Source organism: Neofelis nebulosa, chromosome 5 (assembly GCF_028018385.1).
Source record: "Neofelis nebulosa isolate mNeoNeb1 chromosome 5, mNeoNeb1.pri, whole genome shotgun sequence".
In the NCBI taxonomy this organism is placed as follows: domain Eukaryota; kingdom Metazoa; phylum Chordata; class Mammalia; order Carnivora; family Felidae; genus Neofelis; species Neofelis nebulosa.
In genome coordinates, this window is record NC_080786.1 from 87,526,002 (window position 1) to 87,553,458 (window position 27,457).

Here is a 27,457-nt window from a genome sequence, read left to right on the forward strand (position 1 = left end):
CGAGGCAGTTACAAGGTTATCGGAATATCCAGGCAAGAGAGGGTGATGGCTTGGACTTGAGAGATTCTATTTTGATGGCAGAGCTGGTGGATTGGATGAGATAAGGACAGGAGTCAGGCGACTCCATGGGTTTGATCTGAACAACAGGGTGAATGATGGTCCTGATGACTGGGATGAACAGCACTGGGGGAGAAGGAGGTTTTTGGAGGATGGAATCCAGGGATTGATCGACAGTGAGGTGTCTGCTCCGTGGTCACATCAGCTTATTCTACGGAAGTCTGTAATCGTGTGTCTATTCCCTGTATCCCTTTATGTCCTTCGATGTTTCTTCCAGAAGACCCCATCTCTGGTCTGCAGCTTCACACAAAACGGAAAGGAGCAGAGAAACCATATGTTGATGACAAGGCACATTAACTTGTTCCAGGAGCTAACGTTATCAGAATGGAGGAGAATGGAATCTCTACTGGGGTGAGGTATATAAGTGATGGGTCCCCATAATTATTCCATAAAGACTTGACTGGTAATTAACCTGAGGAGGAAAAATGAATTAATGGACAGCAAAAAACACTGACGAATCTGTTACCTAAAGTGTGTGCCAAAATTGCTGCCAATTGACATACGTGTTTTAAACTAAGGAATAAAATATTCTTAGAAGCCAATTTGTTGACAGTCTGTATTGGGCTTTGCCCTGGAATTCAAATGTATTTTTACCCACTCTGCAAGAGTATCCAAAGTACTGAAAAATTTATTCATATTGATAACCTTGTACCTATACGGGTATTAGATTTAATCCTCTTTTTTATTTATCAGCTTACCCCACAATGTGGGCCCAATAAATAGGGCAGCTCTTACAATATTGTTGAACACATAAGAAAATACGGAGCATGTTAATTATATCTGTGCGTTAACGTCCTTCTACGTGTGGTAGTGCCATGTCACAGGTCATGCGGGGGCAGAGCAGGTCTTTGGTGTCACCTACCAGTCAAAAAGACACAAAGTCAATTTTATTCTTCTGAATTTGGGCCCCAGCTTCAGCAAATAGCAACATCAAGAGGCACCTGAGTGGCTCAGCCGGTTAAATGGTTAAGCGTCCATGCTGAGCATGCAGCCTGCTTGGGATTCTCTCGCTCTCTGCCCCTCCCCCACTCTCTCTGTCTAGCACGCCAGTGCGCTCGCTCTTTCTCTCAAAATAAACATTAAGAAAAAAACAAAACAAAACAAAGTAGGACTCTTAGAATTACATATTTTATCCATGTTGAAGAACAGCGCAATCACTGTTGAAATTAAGGTGACAGTCAAAATGGCCATCACACTTCTACACGCGGGAGCTCTGAAAATATGTGCAGCTCCTGTATCTCAGAAGACTCCCACACTCGGTTGGTGGTAGCAGTTCTGAGGCTAATTGGTGGTGGCTGGGTCACAGGGCTATGCGCTAGCTGCAGGAGAGGCTTTGAATGCGATTATCTGGCAGTTTTAGCTCCAACTGGTGTGGGGACCAGTCTTTGCCCTTCATGATAAGGTACAGTGCAGGGAATCCTCCAAAAACAGAGGGGTTCAGATGCTTAATGGCAAAACAAATGACCAATGTCAGCCGCACGTAACAGAAAATCCAGCTATCTTCTCATATAATAAGCAGCTCAGAGGGAGGCAGTTTAAGTCTGGGGCAGTGACTCAACAATGTCATTCTTTGTAGCCTGTTGACATACTGCCTAATGGGTCCAAGGTGGTACCTTCAGCCAGCACATCTAGGTTCAAGACCAGAAGAAGAGGACAAGGCAAATCTTTTCTGAGAATCCTCAGCAGACATCCCCTTTGTCTCATTGACCAGACTTGTGTCATGAAGCCAGCCCTGGAAATGAGGGAAGTTAGAAAATTATCTAGCTGCCCCTCCACTCCCCAAAGTGGAATTTTGTAATAATAAAAGAGGGGAAAAAAATAGAGTGAACAACAAGGACTGTTTGCTTCGATTAGCACTGAGCCTGAAAAGATGACTAGAATCGCCCACCTTCTCCCCATGTGTCTCTCTAATCTCATGTAGTCTCAAAGCCAACCTCATAGGGCAGGACCGCTCAGTCCCTGGCACAAGTGTGTGTGTGTGTGTGGGGGGGGATGGGGATGGGGTTGCTGTTGGAAGTTCTGGTCACTGGCTGCAGACAGTTCTGCTGAAGAGCCCCTAGCCTCCATTCTCCTCAACCTCTATGATGTCACATTGGAGCTTCTTTCCTTCCACCCTGGGCTGTGGCTTCCGAGGCTGCTGTGGCCATGGGGCTCCTGGAGCCAGCTGGGGCGAGGGAGCCTGGTGACTCTGATCTCCCCTGGGGGTGCAGGAGGTCCAGCCATGCCAGTCTTGAAGGACGCCATGCCCCTCATGAAGGAGCCCCATCCCCTGCCTCAGGCCCCGCTTCCCTGGATCCTCCCAAGCCTGTTTGCTGCCTTCAATGTGGTGCTGCTGGTAGTTTTCAGTGGCCTTTTCTTTGCGTTCCCGTGAGTCTCCCTCCCACACAAGCCACAGGTTTCCTACAGAGACAGAAAGGAAGACAGATAATGACAGTGCAGAGGAAGGGGAAGTGTGGAAGAGGGGCGAGAGAAGGGAGGATACTCTAGGCAGAAGGAATCGAATGTGCAAAAGCACGGGTATATAGTGCTTGGTGCCTCTGGGAGCTGCAGGTGGCCCGTAACACTGGGTGACATTTGGTGGAGTCTCTATGGATCTGTCACCAGCCTGGATATTTAGAGCAGGCTTCAAGGTATGTGGGTTCTGACCAAGTGGACCAGGTTCAGGGAGAACTTCACCTCCCCACCCCCAGATCAGGGCTGAGCCCTGCTCTGGTCTCAGTTGCAGGTGGCTGGCCCAGAATGGGGAGTGGGCCTTTCCTCTTGTCACAGGCCTCCTCTGTGTCCTCACCTTCTTCAGTCTCGTTTCACTCAATTTCTCAGACCCGGGCATCTTGCATCAAGGTGAGGCATTGGTCCCTGGGAGAAGGATGTAACCTCTCCTGAAGGGCTCCTTCCATCTCCCCTCCTCGGGCCTCAGGACCCTTTCAATGCACATCATCATTTTCCTAGGCCCTGCCTCTGGCACTTCATCATCTAAGCCATGGAGATGTGGAAAACCAGATTTCTGGAGTTTTCCAGTTGCTTTGGGTAGGGGGAGAAGCCAGCCCTTTGAAACCACTCAGTTCTCCCTTCGTCCTTCCCACTGCACAAACTCCTTAAAGCATCAGTCACAGTTTCAAAGGGCTGAGTCCTCACAGAACACTTCTGCCTGGAAACTTACCTTCCCTTTGAATGCCAGTCTCTCTGTGCTTGGGCAGATTGCTCAGTGGGGACTAGGGATGCCCCTGCCCATCTCTTCCCCACACTTCCTGGAGCCCAGTAATGATAGGGAGCTGGCCTCCCTACCCCCTGAGCAGCAGACTGATGGAAGGCCCTCTTACTGCTGCCCAATCCTCTTCCTGTGACAGGCTCCAATGAACAGGGCCCCATGATGGTGCATGTGGTGTGGGTGAACCAGAGGGCCTTCCGTCTGCAATGGTGCCAAAAGTGCTGCTTCCACCGCCCACCCCGGACCTACCACTGTCCCTGGTGCAACGTCTGTGTGGAAGTGAGTGCCCTTCTTGACTGCCCACCTGCCCCCACGCTGCCCCTGCCCAGGAGGCCCACCCACACCAGCTCCTGTGGCAGGTGTGAAACCACTTCTGGGATCGCTAAAGGCCAAGGGTGGCAGTAACTCCCAGCCACTCTTGGTCACTCATGCAGGTCACTACCTGTCATCCGTCCTGGGAGGTTGGCCCTTGCCTGTGCAGGTGCTGACACGCAGAGGCATCCACACCTATGCTGGACCTGGTCAGGCCAGGGGGAGAAAGACACTCGTGTCTTCCCCCAGGCTTGCTGACACTAGGTGCCCAAGGCCCTCAGGCTGGCTGTAGGCCTGGCCAGGGAAGCTTCACCTGTCTTCTTCGCATGTCCAGGTCAGAGGGTCTCCTGGGGTCCGAGTGCTGAGCTGTCTCATGTGCACAGGCTACACAGGTTTACAAATGTGCTGTCTTATCTGGTCCTTACAATCCAGGGAGGCTGCCTGAGCAAGGGTATTATTATCCTTATTCAATGGATGAGAAAACAGAGTCCCAGAAATATTCTGTGTCCTGCCCAAAGTTAAACCAGGATGTGTCCCACAGAAGACCAGGAAGGCCTTGTCTCTAAAGGCCTCTTGATATATGACCTTGTGAGCCATGGAGACTTAACAGTGCTCTAACCATAGAAATGCCAGCATTAAGGACTTTGTGGCTGGGTTTCTCCCTAGGGATGGGAGCCAGTTTGAGGGGCCAAGGGTAGGCGGCCTTTGGGAAAGGGGGTAAAACCTCTGATTAGGGGTGCTCCAAGCCTGCCCCCTCCCTCTTGCCCAGGACTTTGACCACCACTGCAAATGGGTTAATAACTGCATCGGTCACCGTAACTTCCGCTTCTTCATGCTGCTCGTCCTGTCCTTGTGCCTCTACTCGGGTGCCCTGCTGGTGACCTGCCTGATCTTCCTGGTGCGCACAACCCACCTGCCCTTCTCCATGGACAAGGCCATGGCGTATCCGCCGTGGGACCCACGTAGGGAGCACTGCGGAGAGCGCGGGGTGGGGATGAGGGGCAGGATTAGCGGGGGTGGGGTGGGGGGGAGGCGGGGTCGTCCTCCTTCCGCCCCCCAATGGTGTACGGGGAGAACCCCCAGGGACTAGGTGGGGGTGGGCAGGGCCAGGGAGATGGGCGGGGCTAGAAGGGACGGGTAAGAGTTGAGAATCTACCAGGGTCATGATGGGGAATGCTAAAGGTGGCACGGGGCCTGGGGAGGGTAGTGGGGTGAGGTGTACCGGGCGGAGCGCGGGGAGCGGATGGAAGGTCCCGGTTGGGGGCGGGGCTGTTGGGGCGGAGTCGGACGAGGGGCGGGGCCAGGGAGGAAGGTCCGGAGGCTCTGCTCCTTAGCTGGTGCGCAGCATCCTGGTGAGCGTACCCGCCGCCGGCTTCCTGGTGCCACTCTTCCTGCTGCTGCTGATCCAGGCCATGTCGGTGAGCGCGGCCCAGCGCTCCTGCGAGGGTAAGGTACGCGAGGCCGAGCGGGACGCGGGGATACCGGGCTGTGGGTGGTCACTTTGCGCCTCCGGGACCTCTGCCCTTTCCGCTTTGTGCACCGCCCTGGTGCCTGACGGCCTGACCCGCCTCGAAGGCGCCTCATTAGCCCTTCTGGACCTAGACGCATCTCAAATCCACCTGCTCCTAGAGTTCGGTGGTCACTCTCCTTCCTGGGTGCACTGCATCGAGGGCCTACTGTGTGCTAGGCCATGTGTGCTTAATTTTGAGCGTTGGGCGGAGAGATGAGTAAGGCTTCATCCTGCGCTTGTGTTGATAGGGTAACTGAAATCAGAATAACACCCGCCGGACGCCGGTGAACGCTACGAGAAAGGGCCTCTCCCACTTTGAGTAGCGCAGACTCAGAGAGGAACTTGAGTTCTGGGAGGACCGCTGTGTGGCGTGGGGCGTGCCGCTTAGTGGTTTGGGACCGTCAGAAAACGGAGAGAGCAAATGTGAGGGGCGCAGCCTGCAGAAAGGCAGGGAAGCCTGCCAGTCTGTGGAATGTGGGTAGGATGGCGAGGAAACGGTGGTAATTGGAGCAGAAGATGGCATGGGAAATCAAGTGGACTGCTCGGGATTGGCCGGAATGAAAGGGCTCAGAAAGTCAGGTAGAAAATTTGGTCTTGTTCCAGTGGAAACCTGGCAGCCACGATAGGATTTTTTTTTTTTTTTTTTAACGTTAGACTTCACCTTGTTTCGGTGCACAGTTATATGAGTTTTGACGTGCAGTCCTGTCCTGTAACCACCACCATAATCAAGAGTTACAACGGCTCCATCACCCCACAGAAAACTCCCTCACGGCCTTCTGTAGCCAGTTTCCCTGTCCACAGCCTCTCGCAGCCACTGTTCTGCTTTCTATCCCTATAGTTTTCCCTCTTCCAGTGGCTCATATAAATGGAATCATAGCCTTTTGAGTCTCCTTCTTCCACTTAGCATACTGCATTTGAAATGCATCTGTGTTGCTGCCCATATCAGTAGTTTCTTCCTTTTTATTGCCACGCAGTATTGCAACTTGTGGATATACCACCACTTGTTTATACATTTGCTGATGGAAGCGTATTCGGGTTGTTTCCGGTTTTCGGCGATTATAAACATTGGTGTACAGGCACGTGAACATACATTTTCATTTCTTTTTGGGTAAATGCTTAGGCGTGGTATTGCTGGGTCATATGGTAACTGTACATTTAACTTTATGAGGCCGTCAAATTGTTTCCCCAAATGGCTGCATTCCCACTGTGCATTTCCACAATGTGTGAGAATTTCAGTTGCTCTACATCTTCACTAACATTTGGTATTGTCAGTTTTTTCGTTTTTAATATTTTTCAATGTTTATTTATTTTTGAGAGAGAGAGAGAGAGAGACACAGAGTGCAAGTGGGGGAGGGGCAGAGAGCAAAGGAGACACAGGATCTGAAACAGGCTGCAGGCTCTGAGCTGTCAGCACAGAGCCCAATGCAGGACTTGAACCCACGAACAGTGAGATCATGACCTGAGTTGGAAGTCCTATGCTTAACCGACTGAGCCACCCAGGCGCCGCCCCCCCCCCCCCATTTTTTTCTTTGTGAAATTATTGAGTCCTAAGACTTCTTTATGTACTCTGGATTCAGATATGTGTTTTGCAAATATTTTCTCCCAGTCTGTATGTCATCTCAATTTTTTTTAACAGTGCCTTCCAAAGATCAGAAGTTTTAAATTCTGCTGAGGTACACTATTGGTTTTTCCCTTTTATAGACCGTGTTTTTGGTGTTGTAATTAAGAAAATTTTGCCTAACTCAAGGTCACAAAGATTTTCTTATATTTTCTTCTGGAAGTTTTATAAGTTTTGGATTTTATATTTAGGACTATGACTCATTTTGCATTAAATTTTGTATATGATGCAAGGTAGGGTCAATATGTATTATTTTTGCAAATGGGCTGTTCCAGCACCATTTGTTGAAAAGACTGTCCTCTTGCATTGAGTTACCTTTGCACATGTGTCAAGAATCAGTTAACTATGTAGTTGTGGGTGTATTTCTGGACTCTGTTCTTTTGCCAATACCACACTGTCTGGATTAGTAGGTTTACATTACGTCTTGAAATTGCACAATGTAAGTTCTCCAACTTTGTTCTTTTGGGGAGTTTTTTTGGTTATCCTAGTTCCTTTGATTTTCCACATAACTTTTAGAATCAGCTTAATTTCCACAAAAACGTTTGCTGAGATTTTTATGTGGATTACATTGAACCTATAGGTCAATTTGGAAAATTGACGTTTTACCAACATTAAGCTTTTGAAGCCACAAACCTCTTTCCATGTACTTCTTCAATTTCTTTCATTAGTGTTTTGTAGTTTTCAGTATATAGATCTTGCATACATTGTGTTAAATCTTTTCTAAGTATTTTTTTTTAATGTCTATTTATTTTTGAGAGAGAGACAGAGGGCAAGCAGGGAGGGACAGAGAGAGAGGGAGACATAGAATCCGAAGCAGGCTCCAGGCTCTGAGCTGTCAGCACAGAGCCCGACGCGGGGCTTGAACTCATGACTGTGAGATCATGACCTGAGCTGAAGTCAGCCACTTAACTGACTGAGCCACCCAGGCTCCCTGATCTTTTCTAAGTATTTTGCTTTTCGTGTTATTATAAATGTGCTACTTTTATTTATTTTATTTTATTTTTTAATTTTTAAATATTTTTTAAATTAATTAAATAGTTTATTTTTGAATTTACGTCCAAGTTAGTTGGCATATAGTGCAACAATAATTTCAGGAGCAGATTCCTTAATGCCCCTTACCCATTTAGCCCATCCCCTTCCCACAACCCCTCCAGTAGCCCTCTGTTTGTTCTCTATATTTAAGAGTCTCTTGTGTTTTGTCCCCCTCCCTGTTTTTATTTTATTTTTGCTTCCTTTATTTTTTTTATTTTTAAAGAGGGAGAGAGTGGCAGAGGGGGAGAGAAAGAGAGAGAGAGAGACAGACAGACAGACAGACAGAGTCTTAAGGAGGCTCCCTGCTCAGCATGGATCCTGATGCAGGGCTCAATCCCACAATGATCCCTGGGATCATAACCTGAGCTGAAATCAAGAGTCAGATGTTCAACTGACTCAGCCACCCAGACTCCCCATAAATGTGTTTTTAAATTTCATTTCTGTTCGATTATTATTATAAGGAAATACAATGGATTTTTTGCTTATCGGTCTTGAATCTTGCAATTTTGCTAGACTCACTTATTCTAATAGTTTTTTTGTTGATTCTACAGAGAAAATCATGTCATCTGGGAATAAGGACAGTTTCATTTCTTCCTTCCTAACATGTATGGCTTTATTTCTTTTTCTTTTCTTACTGTACTGACCGTCTTGGATCTCCAGTGCAATGTTGACTAGAAGTGATTAAAGTGAACATCCTTGCCGTGGGATTCCTTTAGCAGGACGATGACTTGGCTAAAGATTGTTGTTATTATTATTTTTAAGTCAGCTCTATGACCAATGTGGGGCTTGCACTCAATACCCTGAGATTAGGAGCTGTTGAAATCAAAAGCCACATGCTTTACCCAGACTGAGCCAGCCAGGCACCCCAACTGAAGGTTGTTTTAGGAAGATTGTAGTTGCCTACATTGATGAGGGAGAGCTGGAGATACTGAGACAGCTGACAGGACAGAGGAACCCTATTTGCCCACCACTTGCTGTCCTTACAGTCACTACTCAACCACTCCAGCCCACCGGTGGCTCCTCTTGCTCAGTACCCATTATCCCTTACTCATTACCTTCTGTCATCTGCGTGTCTTCTGTCTCCAGCCTCAGTCCATCATTTCAGCCTCCCTTGGGTAGCATTCCCCTTCCCACATCCCGTGGTTCTTCTAGCCCCACGTCAGGCCCTTGGCCTGCCCTTGCTCCACTGCTCAGAATGGGGCTCTCCCAGTCTGTGATCTCCAGTCTTCAGAAATCTAAATGGGGTTTGCACTCTGTGATTTGCTGCACTCTGTGATGAGTGTGACTCATTCTTTCAGGGCTCTGTCCCCTCACCAGCAGAACCTGTTTCAGGCCTTCTTTTTTTTTTCTTTTTTAATGTTTATTTGTTAGGGATGGAGACAGAGCGTGAGTGGGGGAGGGTCAGAGATAGAGGGAGACACAGAATCCAGGGCAGGCTCCAGGCTCCGAGCTGTCAGCACAGAGCCCGATGTGGGTCTGGAACCCACAAACCATGAGACCATGACCTGAGCCGAAGTTGGACACTTAACCAACTGAGCCACCCAGACGCCCCCCATTTCAGTCATTCTTTACACACTTCAACTTCATTCCCTTCCTACCTCCATCCCCGAACCACGTCTTTTGGGGCCACTTACCCCAGTGGTTGATACCAAGGGCACTGGAGCCAGTCTACATAAATTCCAACCGCAGCTTCATATCAGCAGGGAGATACTGGATTTGTTACTTAGCTACCTGGTGCTTTGGTTTCCCCATCTGTGAAACGGGGCCGCACGGCTTAATACGTGTAAGACACGGAGAGCAGCAGCCAGTATGAGCAGAAGCCCTATATACTGTTGTTGCTCTTATTACCGTTCCTTCCTATCATCATTTACACGTGTTCGCGTCTCTCCCATCTTAGGAACAAAGAGAACACTCCTAACAACACAAGCCTCTTCTCCACCTGTTGCCTTCTCCCCTCCAGCAGGGCCATATTTCTTTTTTTTTTTTTTTAATTTTTTTTTTTTCAACGTTTTTTATTTATTTTTGGGACAGAGAGAGACAGAGCATGAACGGGGGAGGGGCAGAGAGAGAGGGAGACACAGAATCAGAAACAGGCTCCAGGCTCCGAGCCATCAGCCCAGAGCCTGACGCGGGGCTCGAACTCACGGAACGCGAGATCGTGACCTGGCTGAAGTCGGACGCTTAACCGACTGCGCCACCCAGGCGCCCCAAGGGCCATATTTCTTGAACGAGCTGGCTATGCTCGCCGGTATCATTCTTTGCCTTCCTCAGCCAGCTTCCAGCCCGGCCTCTCCTCACTGTCACATTGGCGCTGTGCTCTCCAAGGGGCCAGTAGGCAGCCCTAAGACTTAATCTTTCCAGGCTGCACACAGTATCAGGGAAGCTGAATGCCCCTGCCGTGGCCACTCAGGGCCCCACTGTCTGCTTTCCAGGGCTGCTGCACCTTGGAGTCTTGGCCCCGGCTGCCTGCTCTTCTGTGCACTGCCCTGCCCACTCCCCAGCTGCCTGAAAGTTAAGGCAGGCTTTGGTGGTGGTGGTTGTGTCCTCAGCCCCCAGTGCTGTGCCTAGGACATTGTTGAGGCCCCCAGATATTTCCGAGCGAATGAGTGAGTCTTTACACAAAGGAATTGATAATGCCTGGGGAGAGAAGGAGGGAGAGAAAGAGAAAAATGCCTGATGCCCTGATCCCTGGGGAAAAAGGGCAGAGAGCAGAGGCAACAGAGAGCCTGGGAAGGAGGAGTTGGGAAGAGAAGATGCCCGCTTTGATTTTTGTCCTGTGGAGTGTGGGAGCATTTGAGACACAGAATTGGAGCTGTTGGATTCCATTCACATCCGAGAAGCTCTCATGTGGGGAGAGGAAGGTGCTGTCGTTTACTAGTGAGTTCTAATGAGTTCATCAGACAATTATCATGCCTTTAAGTGTTGGACAGTTGTTTTTGTATACTTCATATACATCTAATCAATCAAAATTTATTTCTCTAAATTTAAAATTCTAATTGTAAATATAATCAAACTCTTCTAACCATTTAATTACAATTTCAAATAGAATGGCAGTTTCCCTTAATGCTTTAAACGTTAGAACTCAGTGTCTTGATGGTCGATGTCACTTTTTGTCAACAATGGGACATTGTGGAGCCATCTTGACTTTTTCTCCCCTAGGCGTCAGCTGCCCTGCATGGAGTCCTGAGACCTTGTGATGGAGAATAGTGTTGAAGGTCAAAATCTTTGTGACAGGGGCATGGGACACAGGGGAGCTCCCTGTGGTGGGCAGAGGTGCCCTTGGGCCACTTTTGATCATTACAGACATTTTGTAGCTAAGGCTCTTGATGTCAGGGTGAGAATCTGCTTGTGCTGGGGAGGGGGAGGAGGGCGGGGCTGATGGGAGGGAGGGGAGGGGAAGAACTTGATTAAGAGTATTCACAGGAGGACTTCACCTTTGGGCTTGACCTTCACTGCATGGGTGCTCAGGAACTTCAGTCCAGATTTCCAGGGCCAAGTTATTTTGCTAGGGAAATATGGTTGGGCCCCATGCAATTGGCCTTCTAGATAGTGAAATTCAGTGAAAGCACAAGTTTGGAAAAAATGAGAACTGGGAAGGTAGGGAAATTGGGGGGGGGGCAGGTATGGAACTGTATTTGGACCAGTTTAGCCACAAAAAGATCTGAAAGTGTATCTAGAAGGAGGTAGCAGGAGGATGTGGTGTGGCCAAAGGAAACAGAGAAGGAGAGGATACTGCAAAAGAGAGTGCGGGTGATGGGGGAGGATCCCTGAGAAGGCAGGAGAGGTGGGGGCAGGGTCAGGGGTTGCCTGGGGAGAGCTACTCAGAGGTGGGTCAGGGGAGGCCTTGGCTCACTGGCCCTGCTTCTCTGCCCTTGGAGTCTTGCCATGGGCCTGTGTTGAGCTGATGGTTCAGGGAGGACCATCAGAGGGTAGGCTGCCCGGTCATGCTGAACCTGAGTTCCTCTTTTGGCCCTCACCTCCCTCCAGTGCCAATACCTGCAGGGATACAACCCCTTCGACCATGGCTGTGCCAGCAACTGGTATTTAACAATTTGTGCACCGCTGGGACCCAAGTGAGTTTGCAGATCAGAGGACCCAGTGATGGGGTGTGGTGGGGGGGAGGGGGAGTTGGGATAAAGCCGGGTCGTCACCCCTGACCTCTTAGCCCCAGCTCCCAGGCCTTTATACTCACTGTTCTTCTTTCGGGGTTTCCTTCAGGGCATTGTGAGAGCCTCTGGAACCCTCACTTCCTTGCCTTTGTGGATTCTTACCCTAAGAAATGTGGTAGAGGGGCACTAGAGCCTGAATGAGACTGGCCGCAGCTCTCTGCAGGGCCAAGCCTTGGGCTGTGTGCTCCCCAAGCTGAGGGGGAGCAGGCCAAGAGGGCCATGACCCCTTCCATCTGGCTTATTGCTCCCCAGGTACATGGCTGAAGCTGTCTGGCTGCAGAGAGTGGCGGGGTCTGACTGGGTGCCCATGCAGAACCTGCACTTCCCAGTGTGCCCCTCGGTGCTCCGTCCCCCAGCCCTCTCAGACCCTGGCTCTGGCCCCCAGCCCCAACCTCTGAGTCTCCACAAACCAGGGAAGGGTCCCTCAGGGAGAGGCTCTAGTTTTCCAGGAGGTAAGAAGAGAGAGAGAGAGAGAGAGAGAGAGAGAGAGAGAGAGAGAGAGAGAGAGAGAGAGAGAAAGAGAGAGAGAGAGTGTACTTGTGTGTGTTGGGAGAGGGATTCTGTGGATATTACAAGTGTCGGGGGGGAACCCCCTCACCCCATGTTTGGCTGGCCCTGAGACTGGAGCACTCAGAGCTTGAGGGAGGGGGATCATAGACCTGAGGAGTGCTGGAAGTAAAGTCACAGTCCTCAGAATACAGCAGGGGTCCCTGGAGACATAAAGAGAAAAGACCACTTGCTGGTTGGCCTGAGGCCACTTACCCTTTCTGGGTGTCTGTTTCCTCAGCTATTAGTGACTGAGACTAGGCCAGTGGTTCATAATTCTGAGATTGGAGCCCTTTATTTAAAGGCAACTTTTACTCTGAAGCCCAACATATGAAATGCCTGGAAGTGGACCATTAGGAATGAAGTGGGGGTGTGTAATCCACAGCCTCCTCCTCCCCCAGGGCCCCTGCAGTGACATTCTGTGGGACCAACCCACTCCCTTTGCTCTCCCTGTGGGGCTGGTGGCTTGGACAGTTTCTTGCTCCCCAACTGGAGGGTCATGAGCTGTGGGGCAGGGGCTTGGGGAGAACCCCCATCCCTCCACTCTGTGTTTAGCTCCACACAGGCCCAGTGTTTTTTCCCCTGCTGCAGGAGTGCCCCAGACGAGGCTCTGCCCACCTCTCGCCCCTTCACACCCGGCGATGCCAGGAGCCCCTGCATCTGAACCTCATCTCCTGAGCCCTGTGTGGAGGCCTGTCTGTGCCCCACCCTTGCCCACTTCCCTGGTGGGAGTGTCGAGATCCTCCACCAAAGCCTATTAAATACCCACTGCCTGCCTCCTACAAAGGTTCTGTCTGTCCTACGGGCGAGGGAGCTTGGAGGTGAGGGGGGCTCTGGGGGGCTGGGACAAAGACTCCGGGAGGGAGGAGCCAGGGTCCCATATTGGCTGGCTCTGCGATTTTGGGCAAGACACTCAACACTTCTCTCATCCTTAAAATGGGGCAACCATAAGGACCACAGTGAGGCCCGGAGACGATGCCAGAGAAAACCTAGCTGTCCCAGGGAGGTCAGCCCTGGGAACGTCCAGGCCTCTGCCTGCCACTCCCCTGTCTGGCTGCAGGGGGCGCCCGCCGCCTGGGAATTGGCTAAGCCAGCCAGGTCCAGCCTTGCCACACTGGAGCCTCCCTGGTGACTTGGCGGCCCTCAGGCTGGGAGTGGGCCCTTTTGCGGCCTCATCCCTGGGAAGTGGAGGGGTGGGGGTATTCTCCATTACAGTACAATTCTACATCTTTCTTACTAACTGGTGTCACCTTGGTCACTCCTTCCTGTTGGGGAGTCACATGCTGGTTCTGGTCCTGTCCCTGGGGTGGGTCCCAGACCCTGTGAGTCTGCAGGCCCCTGGGGGACAGGAAGGGGGTGGGGAGAGAGGGAACTACCTCAAATTGCGGTTTCTCTAGTGGCAGTGTGTGACCTTGGGAATAGAAATGATGGCACCTTTCCCGGAAGGGTGTCAAAGGACAGAATAAGGTGGTTCATGCCAAACGTCAGGTGCACAGTAGGCACACGATGAATGCAGCAGTTATATTTACGGTTGTTTTCTCCACCGAACACCTAGCAGACCACCCAGCATTTCTCCAAGGACCACCCTCTCAGAATTACCTGGGTCCTCAGACCACTGATTCAGAATCTTGAGGAGAAGGGAGGGCAGGAATCTGAATCTGAATTTTTGTCAAGTGCCCCATGTGCTCCTGCCACCCTGAAGGTTCAGAACTGCTACATTAGGAGGTGATGATGGGCACTAACCACGCTGCTTCCTGCCACCCTCGTTGCCAGGCGAGCTCAGGATGTGGTGAAGGTGAGAGGAAGGCATGTCAGCAGAGGACCAGGTGAACACCTCAGGGTCCCATGGAGGTTTGTGTGCCTGTATGTGTATTGTGGGGGTGGCAGGGGCTCATCCTTTGGGGGTGCCAGCCCAGCCTGGAGAGGTGGGTGACCCACAATGCAGGACGTAACTTTAGTTCTCTATATGCTGAGTGCCTCTCACTGCTGCCCTTCCTTCTTCCTCCTCCCTGGAATGTCCATGGCGGCTTTGGGCCCTTCCCTGTCCAGCCCCAGCTTTACCCCTGGCTCTGGCTCTGGCTCTGGCTCTCTGGGCCCCTGAACAGTCTTGCTCAACCCCAAGGACTACAGCTCTTTCTTGCCCCCTTTGCCCTGGTCTCATGGACTCTCCATGCCAAGCGCTCTCGGTGTTCAAGCCTTTTCTCAGCTCTCACCCCTGCTTAACTCAGAGTTAACCTTGGGTTCTGGGAGGGGTGCAGGGTACTCACTGGCATACAGAAAGGCAGCCTAGTTTTGGCCTTGTTGCAAATGGCTTCGGTGGCCACATTTAAAAGTCTTAGGGCCAGCATTTACAAATAAAGGTGAAGCAGTCGTATCTGTCTGGGAAGCCTGTAGTCCAGGGGTGCCTGGGGAGGGGAAGAGGGCATGAGACCTTTTGAGCCCCCAACCCCAGGGGTGTATGTGGTGTATGTGTTCATCACCTGTCTGGGTGGTTTCAGAGGGCACAGCTCAGCCCTGGCTGCCCAGCAGTGAGGAGAGTTGCAGGCCTGCTCCCAGATGGGAGTCCTCTGAGCCTGGGCCAGAGAAGAAGAGAGCCCAGGAATCCTGAGCCAAGGCCTGGATGTTCAGGGAACTGGCTGAGTACCCAGGTGGTGCCTGCCTGGAGCCCCAGCTCTGCCGGGGCCTGAGAAAGCCAGGCCCCAGGGTCTGGAAGGCCTAGTCCTGCTCTGCCACATGGCCTGTTTCTCTGCTGCTCTGCCTGGTTCAGAGCCTGGCGACTGGTCATTAGGACTGAACCTCCTGGGTCACTGCCCCCAGCTGTACAGGGGACTCACCCCCTCTCCAACAGGGCTTTCCAAGTCTTTATAAGAATTTTTTTAATATTTATTTTAGAGAGAGACAGAGAGAGACAGAGCATGAGTTGGGGAGGGACAGAGAGAGAGAGGGACACAGAATCTGAAGCAGGCTTCAGGCTCTGAGCTGTCAGCCCAGAGCCAGATGCGGGGCCCGAATTCATAGGCTGTAAGATCATGACCTGAGCTGAAGTTGGATGCTTAACCAACTGAGCCACCCAGGCGCCCCAGAGCTTTCCAAGTCTTAAGCTAGGTGTGAGTCATCTCCCCAAAAGCCTGGGCCTCAGTTTCCCCATTAGGCAAGGGCATAACTTTTCTTAGGTTCTCAAAGGCAGCCATGACTCCTCTGCTCTGGGGCATAGATTTTGGGTCTCTCTCGTCCATCCCAAACTGAGGTTTTTAGGATTTCTTTAGAAAGCCCTTTGGATCAGGTTCCTCTGCTCCTCAAAGGGTAAGTGGACCTAGCTTGCCCCTTCCTGTGACTCCGCCCACACCCATCCCCTAAGCCTTAGACCCACCCTCAGAAATTCTTTCCTTCCAGACTAAAAGCTTCAGCTGAGCTGCACTCACCTTGCCTCTGTGCTCCCTCCCCACTTCTGCTGAACCTGCCCTTGATTCTCAGATATACCCCTTGGAGCCCTTGGCCCACTGATAAGAGCAGGGGTATTATCCGAGTCCAGTTATGGGGCCAGCTCTCCCCACACCCAGAAAGCCCTGCCATCCTTGCCTTCCCTGGACAGAAGCCAAGGAGTGACCTCTCACTCCGTAGGGCTGCCAGGTATCCACGGGCCTGGAGCTCTTCTGAGGTCCCCAGCCCATACCTGGAACCTCGTGGAGGGGTTTGGACCTGGGATGGGGAGCCCAGAAGTGGCTGTGCTTTTGTCATTTCTAGACTTTTCCTCCATGGGCCTGCTAGAAGGTCAGGGCATGTGGTGTGGGAAGAGCACTGGCTTGGGTGTCCTTCAGCTCTGCCACCGATTAGTATGCTATGGGAATGAGTCTCTTCCCTCTGCTCGGCCTCAGGTGCCTTGTTGTAAATAGGACAATCAGCATGGCTACCTCACAGGTGGTCACAGGATCCCAACTCTTTCAAGCTGCGAGGGACTCAGGGGTCACCTTCTCCAGCTGCCCCTCCACCCCCAGTTTCACAGATGGAGATTAGAGAGGGAAGGGATTGCCTAAGATGACACGGTATCCAAGCCAGGTGGAGTTCTGTTTGCCAGGCTGCCTCTTCCATTCTTGCTCCGGGGACCATTCTAGAGGAGCAAGGACTTGGGCAGCCACTACAGGGCCCCACCTTCCAGCCCCCAAGCTTCAGAGCCAGGCAGTGCCTTTCAGCATAGTGCTTGGGGAGCCGATAAGAAGGCCTGGCTTAACTCTGTCTCCAGCCCTGAGCTGGGAGTGATAATCATGCCCAGCCCTGCCCTGCCCTGCCTGCCCCACCCAGGAGGGCACTGCTGGTGGCTGAGGGTGGGGTAGGGACTGATGGGGCAGAGGAGGTTTGCCGCAGTGAGGGATCAGGGCCCAGAATCCTACTGTGTCGCAGAGCCCAGGCCCCTGGTCGAATGACCCTCCTGGGCCCCTGGCCCAGTGCCTCGTACCCAGGTGATGCTCCCCCAGTGCCCACATCCTACTCTTTAGTTCCTGTGTGTGGAGTGTGCAGGGCTGAAGGTTTGGCAGGCCCTGTAACGGGTGACGAAAGCTTCACTGAGCACCGCTGGGGCCTGCCCAGGGACAGGGGTTCGTATGCGCTTTTTTAATCCTCACAACCCTCTGAAGTTGTCACGTTTTAGAGATGAGGGAATCAGCACTAAGCAAATAGGCCTCTTCCCCAGGGTCACACTTCTAAGAGGCACAGCCACATCCCTTTTAGCCTTCACCATTGCACTGTACTTCTATAGGCAGTTATATATGTATTTTTAATTTTTTTAATGTTTACTTATTTTTGAGAGAGAGAGAGACAGAGTGCAAGTTGGGGAGGGGCAGAGAGAGAGGGAGACACGGAATCCAAAGCAGGCTCCAGGCTCTGAGCTGTCAGCACAGAGCCCGATGCGGGGCTCGAATTCGTGGACTTCGAGAACATGACCTGACCTGAAGTCGGACGCTCGACCGATTGAACCACCCAGGTGCTCCAGCAGTTATATTTTATTTCAGTTTGTTACAGTAGTCCCCCTTATCCACGGGGGTATGCTCCAAGACCCCCAATGGATGCCTGAGACTGGGGTACTACTGAGCCCTATGTATCAGATAATAAAGTTTCATTTATACAATAGGCACAATAAGATTCACAACAACAACTGAAAGTAAGCTGGAACGATGATAACAAAACACTATAATAAAAATTATGTGAATGTGGTCTTTCTCTCAAAAGCTCTTGCTGGACTGTACTCACCATTGTGGTGGTGATGTGAGATGATTAGATGCCTACCAGTCGAGCTGTAGTGAGGACAACGGCATCAGCATCTTGACACAGTGTTAGGCTAGTGTGGGCCTTTTGACGACATCTCAGAAGGAGGCTTGTCTGATTCGAGACCACAGATGACCCTGTGTGAGTAACTGAAACCGTGGATCAGGGCAGACTGCTGTTGTGGTTGAGACCTGGGCTCGGCAGCCAGACTGCCGGCTTCCCCTGTTGTGAAAGGAGATACACTGTTGCCCCTCGTAGCGCTGTTCCGAGGGTACATCATGCAGGGCGTGCAAAGAGCTGGGCTCAGCACTGGCACCCTGGAGGTGCTTGATTGATGGTGGTGATCATGGCCTCCGTGTGATAGAGGCGTTGCCCAGAGTCGGGACTTGGTGATCTCCTGTGGCCTCAGGATGCTGGTCACCATGGCAACAGCAGCCTGCCTCTGCCCGGTTTGCTGTGGGTTCCCTAATGGCCAGGCTGCAAAGGTGAAGGGTGCTGCTTCAGAGGGGAGATTTTGTGGTCATGTTTTAGAGAAAAGCAACCAATGTCAGTGTCTCTGGGCCAAAGGAGAATGGAGGGGTGGCCTGAGAGTCTTCAAGAGAACAGCAGGATGACCACCCAAAGGCTCTGCCCTCCCGCGTGGTGACAGAGTTTCCTGTTAAGAAAACACACTGTTGCTTCTATTTTGGGGCCAGATAGTGTCCTAGGCTGAAGGAGGTCAAAGCTGTGGTCATCTGAACCCTGTGTTTGAGCTGTGCTTGGAGCTCCTGCCTGCTCTCCCCTCTCCCTGTGGCCAGTCCTTCCCTCACCTCAGTCTTTGCTCCCCACTTCTCACCTCCCCCACCCAGCCTCGCTTCACCATTCCCAACCCCCAGCTGTTCCTGGACTACAGCTTCCAGGAACTCAAAGTTAACTGTCTGGCAACTTTCAAGTAATACCTTTTAACTGTGATTCTTGGAAGGCCCTGGGCTTGGGTGTGGAAACCCACAGAGCTCTGGGCCAGGCCAGAGGCAGGGCCTGCACAGGGCGCCTTTGTCTGTCTCCAACGGGGCTTCCTCCTCCCAGCCAGGCACACGCTTTCACAGCTTTCTGGTCAGGGCAGTTTTGCTGCTGAAATTGGAGATTCCCAAGCTGGAAGGGTCCCTCCTGAATATCTAGTTTCCTTCTCAGTGAGAAGAAAACCAAGGCACTAGTGGGGGAGGTTCAGTAGGGCCTCCCCCAGGTCACACACCTAAGTAGAGGCCAGGCGAGACTGGGTTCCAGAACTCCTGCTTCTGAGTCTTTCCATCACTCCACCGTGAGCAACCAGGTGGGTCAGAGGCCTGGACTGTAAACCGGGAGGCACTCTTTCTTCTCCTGGAGGCCTAGTAGCTTGGGTCTGGTAGGCAAAATCACGATGACGACAAAAATAGTATCTGAGTGCTAACTGTGGGGTGAGTGCTTTGCGTTCTTTGCATTATCTCATTTAATCCTCATAATGACTTGTGGGGAAGGTGCTGCTGTTACTTTTGTGGATGGGATCCTGGGCAGGCCTTGGCCTCCATCTCCCTGTCTGCAAGGACAGAATTTTCTAGAGGCTCCCTGGGACTACTCTTACCCTGACCTGCTGGAAGTCCATGACTCAGTGACCAGGAAGGAGGGCCCCTAGTCTGGGGACAAGCCCTGAAGTGGACAGGACTTTGTCAGGGCTTATTGAATGACCCATTAGGGTCCTTTACCTGAACCTCATCTGTCCCCTGGTAGCAGGCGATGCATTAGGTCACCAAGCAAGGGTACTAATCCCTGGGCAGGACCCTTGGCCATCTGTGCTGGAAAAGTCCTTTGCCCAGTGCTCACTAGAAATCTGTCTGTTCCTCAGCCACTGACAGAAATGGAAAGACTGCCCTATCTGCCCTTTTCCTGGCCAGGACGGTGGGACTGTGTGGACAGGGCACAGACTGGGCATCAGGAGAGCTGTGTTGGAAAGGAGCCCTTGCTGCTTCTGGTCGTGTGGCCCGGGAAAGCCCCTATCATCTCAGAGCCACTGTTCCTACATCTGTGAAAGGGACACTAAAGGTCGTGCAGAGCTTCCTCAGCGCTGTGGGGTCACGCAGTGTACCATGGGAAGACACTGACATTCACTTCTTTGCACAGGCCACAGCTGAGTAGGTGTGGGGTTGCTGTGAAAGGAGCAGTAGGAGGGCCATACTTGGTTTCAAGTCTTTGTCTCCATTTCCCCTTCTTGGGCCTTCTTTTCCGGCTCTGGATTTGGATCATTTGGAAATGGTCAAAGCCAAGAATGGGCCACCTCTTTTCTTTTTTGTTTTAATTTTTTTTAACGTTTATTCAGTTTTGAGAGAGAGAGAGAGAGAGAGAGAGAGAGCATGAGAAGGGGAGGGGCAAAGAGAGAGAGGGAGACACAGAATCCCAAGCAGGCTCCAGGCTCTGAGCTGTCAGCACAGAGCCCGACATGGGCCTCGAGCCCACCAACCGTGAGATCGTGACCTGAGCCGAAGTTGGACGCTTAACCAGCTGAGCCACCCAGGCGCCCCAGGCCACCTCTTTTTAAATCCCAGACAAAGACTGGTCACCTTCCTTGGGTGACTTCTCAGCTCCCTCTCTTCCCCACCAAGTATCTGTCCCTAGGGGGATAGCTGGCCGGCCTTAGGTTTGGGGCAGAGATGTGACCCTCTCTGCTCCCAACTGGTACTACCACCTTGTCAGTTCCTCTGGATCCCTGGCTTCAGGGTGCCCTGGAGTGGAAGCCTCTGGAAGGTCTCAAGGTCTGGCTGGGCCAGGCTCACTCTGAACCTGCAGCAGAGACTTGGGCTGCGCCCATCTTGGCCGAGAGGCTCACTCTGCCTTGGACACAATTCAGACCAAAGAGTAAAGGAGGTTTGTTCCTAAAGCAGAGACCAGAAGTAGGCACACAGAGGGCTCTCTGCTTTGGAGTTGAAGCTTTTAAAGATTTGTTTTCTTTAAATATCCTGCTGCAGGAAAGAGAAGCCAAAAATCAAACATTGCTGAGACATAAATTTCAGGTGACTTTAAAGGCACAATTTGTTTAGTTTCCGTCCCACCCTGTTTCTGCTCAGTAGGGTCTCGGGACGTGTCCCTGGGGTTTGGGGGTGGGTCCACACCCACCTAGCTCATCTATCCAGCTTCACCAGGAGGTCTCCTCAGTACCCGATCCAGCCAGTGGGCCTCCTGGCACATCCTGACCCCAAACTTGGTCCCAGGGAGGGTCTGTGCACATCCAGCTCAGGAAGTGGATGTGACTTTCCTCCATCCTCAGCTGCTTTGGCACTGTTGATTATACCCTCTTTCCTGAAAACTCTCTTTTCATCCTTGACCTCAGGGATCAGACGTACTTGCTTCTCCTCCTAACTCCTGCCCTATGACTCTCCCTCTCACCACCTACCAGGAAAACTTCCAGGCTCTGTCCTGTTGCAGAACTCTTGCAGAACTCATGCCCTTGCCTTCAGCAGTGCTGGGCCCTGCCAGTGCCCCAGGCTCTGGCCTTAGGTTTTTTCTTTTTTTCCAGCTTTACCAGGTTATAATCGACAGATAAAATCATAAGGTACGTAAAGTGTACAACATGATAATTCGCTATCTCTATACATTGTGGAAGGATTCTCCCCATTGAATTGGCCTTAATTTTCTGATTGAATGATTTCCTTGGAGTCCTACCGGAGGCTCAGGGGTCCTTCCGTATCCTAGCACAGTGGGGAAAGGAGTGAAAGCAAAGACAAAACCAGCCATTGAGTGAAAGGAGCGCTTGGGTAGCATGAGGAAGCAGCTGAGCAGGGTGCCAGGGCCTGGATCCGTGGGAGAGGGTGTCTGGGTGTCCCAGCCTGTTCCCAAGCCTAATCCAAGGGTGTCCCAAAAGAGGGGCCTTGACCAACGAGGAGCAGGGTGGGAGGAAACCTCTGGGCAGCCTCATTTGCCCTCTTGGTCCCCAGGGTCCCTGCTGTGGTAGGGACCACATGGTAAGCCCTGGTAAGGATAGGGAGGGAGGGCACTGGGTGGAGGAACTTGCAGAGGAGAAACCAATCAAGAGCTTAGTGATGTCATCTAGGGAGGGGCCTGAACTGGGATAGTGGGGCTAAAAGTTCATTCATTCAACAAATACTCAATAACTACAATGTATCCAGGAGGTAATGAAATTGGATTTAAAAAATAATGTGTTCATGGATGGCATATCGTTAATTTTCAATCTTATGTATGTATTTCTGTTTTTGTTTTTTTATTTTTTAACATTAAAACACATTTTTTTTTTTAATGTTTAATTTTGAGAGAGAGAGGGAGACACAGAATCCCAAGTAGGCTCCGGGCTCTGAGCTGTCAGCACAGAGCCCGATGCGGGGCTCGAACCCAAGAACCATGAGATCATGTCCTGAGCCCAAATCAAGAGTCAGACGCTCAACCAACTGAGCCACCCATGTGCCCCTATATATGTATTTTTAAAAGACTGGAAGCAAGCTCATCAGATGCTTATGGTGGATGAGCAAGTGCTTCCTAGCTGGAGGTGGGGGGAGGGGGGATTCTGACTGTCAGCCTGGGTGTTTGGACACCTGATTTCTAGGCCCAGCACTTCCTCTGTGGGTTTGTGTGACTGCAAAAAGCCCTTCCCCTCTCTGGACCTGTTCCCTTATCTGTGGAATGATGATATGGAACCAAAAGATCTGTGACTCCTTCCAGTGCCGATGTTACCTGAGAACAGGGGGGTTATGGGCACTTTCGCTGGCTTGGCTGGGGCTGCTCTGCTCTGTGGCCACTGCAGGCCCCTCTCCTGGAGGGCTCCACAAAGGGGAGGTAGTGGCCCACAGCCTGCTATGCTGTCAGGCTCTGATCTCAAGTTAGAATCATGTCTCTCATCTGTTCACACCTAGTTTGAACCATGAAAGCCTTCCCACCCTCCACTCACCTCCCAGCCCTTCAGTTCTGGCCATCTGAACTTGGCACAGAGGGGACTGTGACAAAGCTGCTGCCTTCATAGCCTTGATGGCCCTGAAGCCTCAGTCAGGAAGTGAGGGCACCAGCCAGACCAGGGGGTAACGTATCATTTATGTGTCCCCAGTGTGCAAGACACTGTCTGACTCACTCATTCTCCACAGTGGCCCTGGATGGGAGGTTTGAGTGTCACCTTTGTCTCATGGAGGAGGAGGTGAGAGGTAAAACCGTGGGTCCAGTCACACAGCTGTGAGCTGCTGTCCCGGCATCAGAGCAAAAAGCAGCCAGAGTCCCAGGCTGCTCTTCCAAGGGTAGTGGAGAGTCTCCAGCTGCCATCAGACCCTGACTCCTGACCCCCTGCCAGAATTCGGTATGTGGTGGCAGGGGGTGAATCCATTTCTGATTAGACCCACTGGAAACCCAATTGTCTTCCCTAGAAAATCCCATTGACAGCATTGCTTTTCCTCTCTTTGTTCTCCGGGCTCTGAGTCTCCCAGACTCCCCAGCAGTCAGCGGATCCAGTACCTTCTGGCATCTTTCTGTGATGAAAACAAGCTCCTGAATGGGAGAGAAGTTAAGGTCCCCAGCCATCCTGCTGTCCCCCTCGTGTTGAGCTGGCCTCAGGGACCTGCTTCTTGCTTTCACAACTTTCTTATTTGACCTTATTTGGTCAACTGTCTTTTTTCCCCAGCCTGCTCCCCCGCCCCCATACCACTGGTTTTTCTTCTTTAAATTCTAAAATAGGAGGGCAGGGTAAATTATGTCCTTTCTTCTATCTGGGCCTCAGATTTTAGGCAGGCTTTGAGATAAGTAAAAAGTACTGTCTTATCAAATGCTTTCACTGTTTCATGTTGACTGCTGGCATTATAGTAATAGTTTTTGAATATTCATTGCACATATCCAGGAATGTGGAGTATTCTGGGTTAATTGGCCCTCCTTGGATTAGCCTGAGTACCTGAATACCATGATAACCCTGTTTCAGTGGCCAAGTGTCTTTAGACCACATCTTGGAATATAATCTAGTTGGAAATTGGGGGCTGCCTGTAATTCGTAACAAATTCAAATCTGCTGCATCTTGGGTGGGATTCCTAACCTTGCTTATTTGGCTAATAGTCCATACGTCATAGGACTGTTTTAAGTATTACATGAGGTAAGGTATGGGAACATGCCAGCACATAATGAGTGCTTGATAAATATCCCACGCTGTTTACCACTGCACACTGCCCTGGGGGCTCGTGTCTTAGCCTCTCTGAACCCCAGTGTTTTCATCTATGAACTGGGGCCACAGCCCTGGACTTGCTCTGACTACCTTGTAGGTTGGCAGTGAAGTACCAAGCAGAGAGTGTGAAAGCACCTTCTATGCTGAAGGCGCAAAGCACAATTAAGAGATTGTTACATGCAAGCCCCATGGCACCGCTTAATTGACTTGTTTTTAAAGAGCTAAAGCTCCAGTCCCCAAACTCTTAAGTCCCGGTGAGACTAGGCCACACCGAGCTCGGGAGTCACGGAGTCGGGCTGTGCCTGCCCACATAGCTGTAGAGACCTGACCTGTAATGAAGGGCATATATGTCCTCTCCCTTCTGCGGGTGTCTGCCTTCGGTCCCCAGCCCTGGGTTTTCAGGCACCAACTGGCAGGAGGTATGTGCTCTGACAGTGTGGCCGGGATGCCCAGATGAGCTGGCCTCTCAGTTCACAGTTGGGCCCTAGGGCTCCTTGTCCTCTGTGTCCCTCTCTCCTAGCAGGGCAGTGGGGGTCTTGGTCCTTGTCCTCCAAGAGGGCCAGTGACTCCTCAAGGCAGAAGTCCCCACACCCACAGCTGCTACACACCTACCCGGGGAGGGGTGGGTTCAAGCTGCCCATCTCTTACCTCAGGGTCTTCCAAATCATGTTACAACAGCTTTCATGTCCCTTCCCCAGAGGACTTTGGATTTGATAGTTAAGTATTTATTGTGATGACTATTGGAAAAGCCTGTAGCTGGCTCAAAAGAGGCCTGGCCTACCAAGAAGGGAAGAATTTGGAGACAGTTTTTATTTATTTTTATTTATTTATTAAAAAAAAATTTTTTTTTAACGTTTATTTATTTTTGAGACAGGGAGAGACAGAGCATGAATGGGGGAGGGACAGAGAGAGAGGGAGACACAGAATTGGAAGCAGGCTCCAGGCTCTAAGCCATCAGCCCAGAGCCTGACGCGGGGCTGGAACTCACAGACCGTGAGATCGTGACCTGAGCTGAAGTCAGACGCTTAACCGACTGAGCCACCCAGGCGCTCCGCGACAGGAGTTTTTAAAATGCATCATTTAAAAGGAACAGAAGAGGCTGCATATATTAATCTATTGCATGGGCCCTGTGTTCTTTAGCAAAGCATATTTTTTACAAAGTGAGACGATTTGAAGCTGACTTGATGAGAAACACCAAGTAAAAAAGTAAAGCAGGTGATGTGCAGGTATGGAAAAACCTGTGACGGGACATTGAGTGACCAAAGTTTGGGAAATGCTGTTTTCCATTTAATTCTCACAACAGTCCTGAGAGTATGTGTCATTGTCTCCCTTTCCAGAAGCAGAAACAGGTGCAGAGAGGTGAGGCGAGTTGCCCCAGCTCACTCAGTGAGGGAGTGGAGGGGTTAAAACAATGGCCATGACCAGTCTTCAGTGGGGTTGCGTGGCCTGGAGGGAGGGCTCCTGCACAGGACACTGAGCCGGGGTGGCGGAGCTCAGGGCTGACAGTTCAGAGCTCGCCCCTGTGTTGGTGAGCTGTGCCAGGCAGGGGCTTGTCCCCGCACCAGAAACGGTTGCATCAGACTGGCTGACCTCATGCCTGTGGCAGCACAGATAGCGAGGCTGATTGGGGACTAGGGAGGGGAGACGACCAGAAGGAGAACCAGGCAGAGACAAAAAGGCAGGCAGATACCTGCCTGGCTGAGCACCACAAGAATCCAGAACCCAGAATGTGGAGGAGGAACAAAGTAAGACACCCTGAGGGCCTTTTAACCACTGGTCTGGCCTAGAGTTGGCCTCCAACAGGCTTCTAAAGCTTGATATGATAGTAGGTGAGAAGAGTTTGAGTCAAAGGACAGCTATAAACTCTGCAAATGCATCCGTTCCCATCCACCCAGACACTGGACACTGTCCTTACTACAGCCCCCACCCCCCCCCCAACACACACTGTGACTCAGGTCGGGGACCTTCCTACCTGGACAGCCATCACAGATTTTTTGCCCTGGTGCCTCTTAAAAAACTCCTAGGATGTGCTCTCACCCTCAGAGTGACATGTTGCTGACCTGTCCCTCTGCCTTTGTTCTGTTGTCACCATAAAGTTTAATGGCCATGTGTCGTGGCTGTAGTTGCCAGAGATGTAAACTCAGGTTCAAATAAAACAAACCGGTAATGAGCACCCATGACAGCCTACTGCTGTGCGAGGAACGGATCTGTTGGGTGAAAAGGAATGGGGAGGGGGTGAAAGATGAATGAGATGGCCTTGGCCTCGAGGCCCTTGGAGCCCCTGAGAGGCAGGAGAGGGTGCTTGCTTGGGAAAACTGACCAGTCAGCTGTAAGCCGCCTTCAGTAAGACTTGAAGCTGACTGACCATAGAAAGGTGGTCTCAAGGAAATGCATGACTGTTCCCAGGGGCTGGAACCACCTTCGGGTGGAGGGCAGAGTGTCAGGGAAGGCTTCCTCTTCCTAGGAGGCTGTGGGCACACCTGTGTTGTGCAAAGCTTAATGCATACATTACAGAGCACGTTCCCCCATGAGCTAGGGGCGGCGCAGGAGTAATCAGCCCCAATAGACAGATGAGGAAACTGAGGCTCAGGGAAGCACGGTAAACTGCCCAGTGTACCAGGCCAAAGCAGTTGAGGATAGCTTCCAGACCCCTAAAAAGGATGTCAAGCCAAAGATTGGCCTGGGCCTGGAGGGCGGGGAGGACACAGGTTACTCCAGGGGTATTTGGGGGGAGAGAACAAATAACAAATAACAAATAAAAGAAGGGCAGGGTAAGGTGTCCTGGAAGTGCAGCTCCAGGAGGAGTGACCGGTTATTCACAAGAGAGGGTCAGGGGAGGGAGAAGTGGAGCCAGAGCGGCACATTTGTTGGTGGGTGGGAGGAGGGCACAGTGGTGGTTACAGTTGGTTGAGAGATAAAGATTTCTGGTACCAGTTAAGAGAAACCTCAAAAACCTTCCATTCCAGAACTAGCTTTTGGTTTCAGAGATTATTCAACTCTCTTTATTTTTATCTGAAAGAAAGAAAGAGAGAGTGAGGGAGGGAGGGAGAAAGAGAGAGAAAGAAAGAAAAGAAAGAAAGAAGGAAAGAAAGAAAAAGAAAGAAAGAAAGAAAGAAAAAGAGAGAGGGAGGGAGAAAGAGAGAGAAAGAAAGAAAGAAAGAGAAAGAAAGAAGAAAGAAAAGGAAAGAAGAAAGAAAGAAAGAAAGAAAGAAAGAAAGGGAGGAAGGAAGGAAGAGAAAGAAAGAAAGAAAGATGAGAGAGGGAGGGAGAAAGAAAGGAAGAAAGAAAGAAAAGAACAAAAGAAAGGGAGGGATAAAGAAAGAGAGAGAAAGAGAAAGAAAAGAAAGGAAGGAAGGAAGAGAAAGGAAGGAAGGAAGGAAGGAAGGAAGGAAGGAAGGAAGGAAGAAAAGCTTTTAAGTCCCTTTTATTCTTTTTGATACCTTGAGGCTAATATGGGGGTGGGGGGGGAGGGTGAGGGGGGGGCGGAGAATGGCAGCTGCCATCGCCCAGTCTCTGCTGCACTGTGGGAAGCCTG

General features: G+C 51.2%; 1 protein-coding gene and 1 long non-coding RNA gene across 12 annotated transcripts; one reads left to right on the top strand and one right to left on the bottom strand.

Annotated features, from left to right (window-relative positions):
* Positions 1–46: 46 nt before the first annotated feature.
* LOC131512404 (uncharacterized) lies at positions 47–2,368 on the bottom strand. 3 transcript variants are annotated; one of them, XR_009262122.1, is made up of 4 exons: positions 2,052–2,368; positions 1,731–1,849; positions 816–975; positions 47–529 (listed from the first exon to the last, which is right to left on the bottom strand). It is a non-coding gene; the product is annotated as an uncharacterized LOC131512404 (long non-coding RNA). The 3 variants fall into 3 exon arrangements; XR_009262120.1 differs by lacking the exon at positions 47–529 and having other exon boundaries at positions 728–975; XR_009262121.1 differs by lacking the exon at positions 47–529 and having other exon boundaries at positions 728–975; positions 2,006–2,368.
* ZDHHC19 (zinc finger DHHC-type palmitoyltransferase 19) lies at positions 2,247–26,109 on the top strand. Of its 9 annotated transcripts, none has more exons than XM_058731003.1 (8): positions 2,247–2,484; positions 2,837–2,958; positions 3,465–3,604; positions 4,407–4,579; positions 4,983–5,088; positions 11,785–11,870; positions 12,219–12,418; positions 14,215–26,109. In XM_058731003.1, exons 1-8 carry the CDS (start codon positions 2,339–2,341, stop codon positions 14,232–14,234), a joined length of 993 nt encoding a protein of 330 aa, XP_058586986.1. In that variant the 5' UTR covers positions 2,247–2,338; the 3' UTR covers positions 14,235–26,109. The 9 variants fall into 9 exon arrangements, with proteins under 9 accessions (XP_058586986.1, XP_058586980.1, XP_058586983.1 ...); XM_058730997.1 differs by lacking the exon at positions 14,215–26,109 and adding an exon at positions 13,068–13,289; XM_058731000.1 differs by lacking the exon at positions 14,215–26,109 and adding an exon at positions 13,078–13,289.
* The last annotated feature ends 1,348 nt before the right edge of the window (positions 26,110–27,457 follow it).

Excerpts from the sequence above, each read along its gene's own strand:
- ZDHHC19 (XM_058730997.1), top strand. The coding sequence starts at position 2,339 with ATGCCAGTCTTGAAGGACGCCATGCCCCTCATGAAGGAGCCCCATCCC. Across the intron at positions 2,485-2,836 it reads GGCCTTTTCTTTGCGTTCCC|TTGCAGGTGGCTGGCCCAGA; the intron begins GTGAGTCTCCCT and ends CTCTGGTCTCAG. Across the intron at positions 12,419-13,067 it reads AGGCTCTAGTTTTCCAGGAG|CTCCACACAGGCCCAGTGTT; the intron begins GTAAGAAGAGAG and ends CTCTGTGTTTAG.